Source organism: Phaseolus vulgaris, chromosome 1, assembly GCF_000499845.2.
Source record: "Phaseolus vulgaris cultivar G19833 chromosome 1, P. vulgaris v2.0, whole genome shotgun sequence".
NCBI lineage: Eukaryota > Viridiplantae > Streptophyta > Magnoliopsida > Fabales > Fabaceae > Phaseolus > Phaseolus vulgaris.
This window is the reverse complement of record NC_023759.2, coordinates 50686719-50689011: the sequence shown is the minus strand read 5'-3', so window position 1 is coordinate 50689011 and position 2293 is coordinate 50686719. Positions and strand designations below refer to the sequence as shown.

General features: G+C 33.5%; 1 protein-coding gene across 2 annotated transcripts; it reads left to right on the top strand.

Annotated features, from left to right (window-relative positions):
• The first annotated feature begins 298 nt into the window (after positions 1-298).
• LOC137815219 (small heat shock protein, chloroplastic-like) lies at positions 299-2293 on the top strand. Of its 2 annotated transcripts, none has more exons than XM_068618307.1 (2): positions 299-778; positions 1705-2293. In XM_068618307.1, exons 1-2 carry the CDS (start codon positions 574-576, stop codon positions 2193-2195), a joined length of 696 nt encoding a protein of 231 aa, XP_068474408.1. In that variant the 5' UTR covers positions 299-573; the 3' UTR covers positions 2196-2293. The 2 variants fall into 2 exon arrangements, with proteins under 2 accessions (XP_068474408.1, XP_068474407.1); XM_068618306.1 differs by having other exon boundaries at positions 350-778; positions 1702-2293.

Genomic DNA, 2293 nt, shown 5'->3' with positions numbered 1-2293 from the left:
ATATGTATAATTTTTAAAATGTAAGATACGGAAACAGGAAACATAGATCTATAGATTTTTTTTATAGCTGGTTTAAAAAGATTTATTCTTTATTTATATAATCATATTAAAAATTTATATAATAAAATTAAAATTTTAAAAAATTAATATATTTTTTTTTTTAAATTGTATTAGAAGAACTATGCTAGATTTATCAAAATTTTAACAATATTTATTGAATTAGACACTTCATTAATACATGTTCTACGAGTATCGTGTCTGATACGTGTCTATGACACAGACAAATCATTTAAAAGATGTGTCTCTGAATCTCATAGCTATATATGTCTGGTCCTGGAAAATTCTGGAAAACAAAAGAATACTCGAATTCAGTACTCGTTTCTCACGACCCCACCCATGATGTAGTGTTTTCCAGAACTCTCTACACCTCCTTCTTCTCCAAATTTCTGTTCTATATATTTCAAAAAGCCCTACCTTCTCCACATACACACACCACTTCATCAAAATAACTTACGTTAACAACCTTAACTTTTCTCTTCTGTTCTGTCTCAAAAGACACAAGAGTGTTCAGAAATGGCACACGCTTTGTCCTCTAATGTGGCTCTTAACCTTCCAACATCAAGGTATCTTGAGCAGTGGAGAGGAAGGGAGATGAAGGGAGTGAAAGTGATGATGGTGATGGGGGATGCAAGAGAAAAGCTTGAGCACATCCCAAAACCCAACAAGCACCACCACCATCCTCTCCCCAAAAACAAACTTCCCCCTGCACCACCAATAGGTAATCTACCTCAATCCCTATTCTTACAACTCCCAATTTTTTTCTCAACATTTACTTTAGCAACACTGCAATCAAAAAATTCAGTAACATCCACCTAAAATTTCAAATTTTGATTAGAAAATCAATACATGGTATATGTGATGATTATATGTTTAGATGCTAAGTCCAATTTCCTTCAAACAATTTTTTTATGCTTTTTTGGGTTTGTGACTTAAATTATTACTTCGTCTAAACCTATGAGATTCACGTCTTTTAAATGGTGTGTCTACGAGATTCAGACACGTCTCTTAAATGGTGTGTCTACGAGATTTGCACACGTCTTTTAAATGGTGTGTTTATGAGATTAAGACACATCTCTTAAATGGTGTGTCCGCGAGATTCAGACACGTCTCTTAACTGGTATGATTGTATGTCGGTGTTAAATGATATGTTTGTGTTAGGCACATGTATCAGACACTCATAAAACATGTAACGTATCGATGAAGTGTCTAATTCAAACAATATTAGTTAGATTTTTTATAATTTTAGAACGATTCTAACACAATTTTAAAAAAGAAAAATACAATAATTTTATAAAAATTCAAATTTATTGCATAAATTTTTATTATTATTACAAAAATAAATAACAAATCTTTTTGAATTGATAATGAAAAACATTTTTTTATTAAAAAAATTGAAACATACATGAATACTTAAGTAATATAGATCCGTGTATCAATATTCTACATTTAAGTAATATAGATCCGTGTATCAATATTCTACATTTTAAAAATGATATGTATCTCCGTTTTTTATCCATGTTAATCAGTGGAAGTGTTTTGCTACATAAGTGCAAACTGAATTACCCATTTTTTTTTTCTTTAAATAGCACTAATTTTGATGTGCATGTATTCATTCAATTAACAAGTGAAATTGCACAAAAGCAGGGTTGTGGGATCGGTTTCCTACAGCAAGGACAATGCAAGAGATGATGGAGACAATGGAGAGGATGATGGAGGACCCTTTTGCCTTTAGCACACTTGAGTGGCCTTCATCACCCTTGCCAAGTGAGGGTGTGGGAGGGTATAGGAGAAAGGGAAGGGCACCATGGGAAGTGAAAGAGGGAGAGAGTGAATACAAGATGAGGTTTGACATGCCTGGTATGAACAAAGAGGATGTGAAAGTTTGGGTGGAGGAGAAGATGCTAGTGGTCAAAGCAGAAAAGGCACCAAAGAAGAATGAGATGATGCAACAGAAGCAGCAAGAAGAGGAAGAGGAATGGTCTGCAAAGAGTTATGGCAGATATAGCAGTAGGATTGCTTTGCCAGATAATGTGCAGTTTGAGAATATTAAGGCTGAGGTTAAGGATGGTGTGCTCTACATAGCCATTCCCAAGGCTACTAGTTACTCCAACATTCTAGATATCAAAGTTCAATGATTCATCTTCTTTTTGTGTTCTTTTGCTTGTTTGATGCATAGCTTTTCCTTAGTGAACTATGTAGATATCTATTTTTAAGAAAGTTAGTATTCACTACA

Excerpts from the sequence above, each read along its gene's own strand:
- LOC137815219 (XM_068618306.1), top strand. The coding sequence starts at position 574 with ATGGCACACGCTTTGTCCTCTAATGTGGCTCTTAACCTTCCAACATCA. Across the intron at positions 779-1,701 it reads TCCCCCTGCACCACCAATAG|CAGGGTTGTGGGATCGGTTT; the intron begins GTAATCTACCTC and ends ATTGCACAAAAG.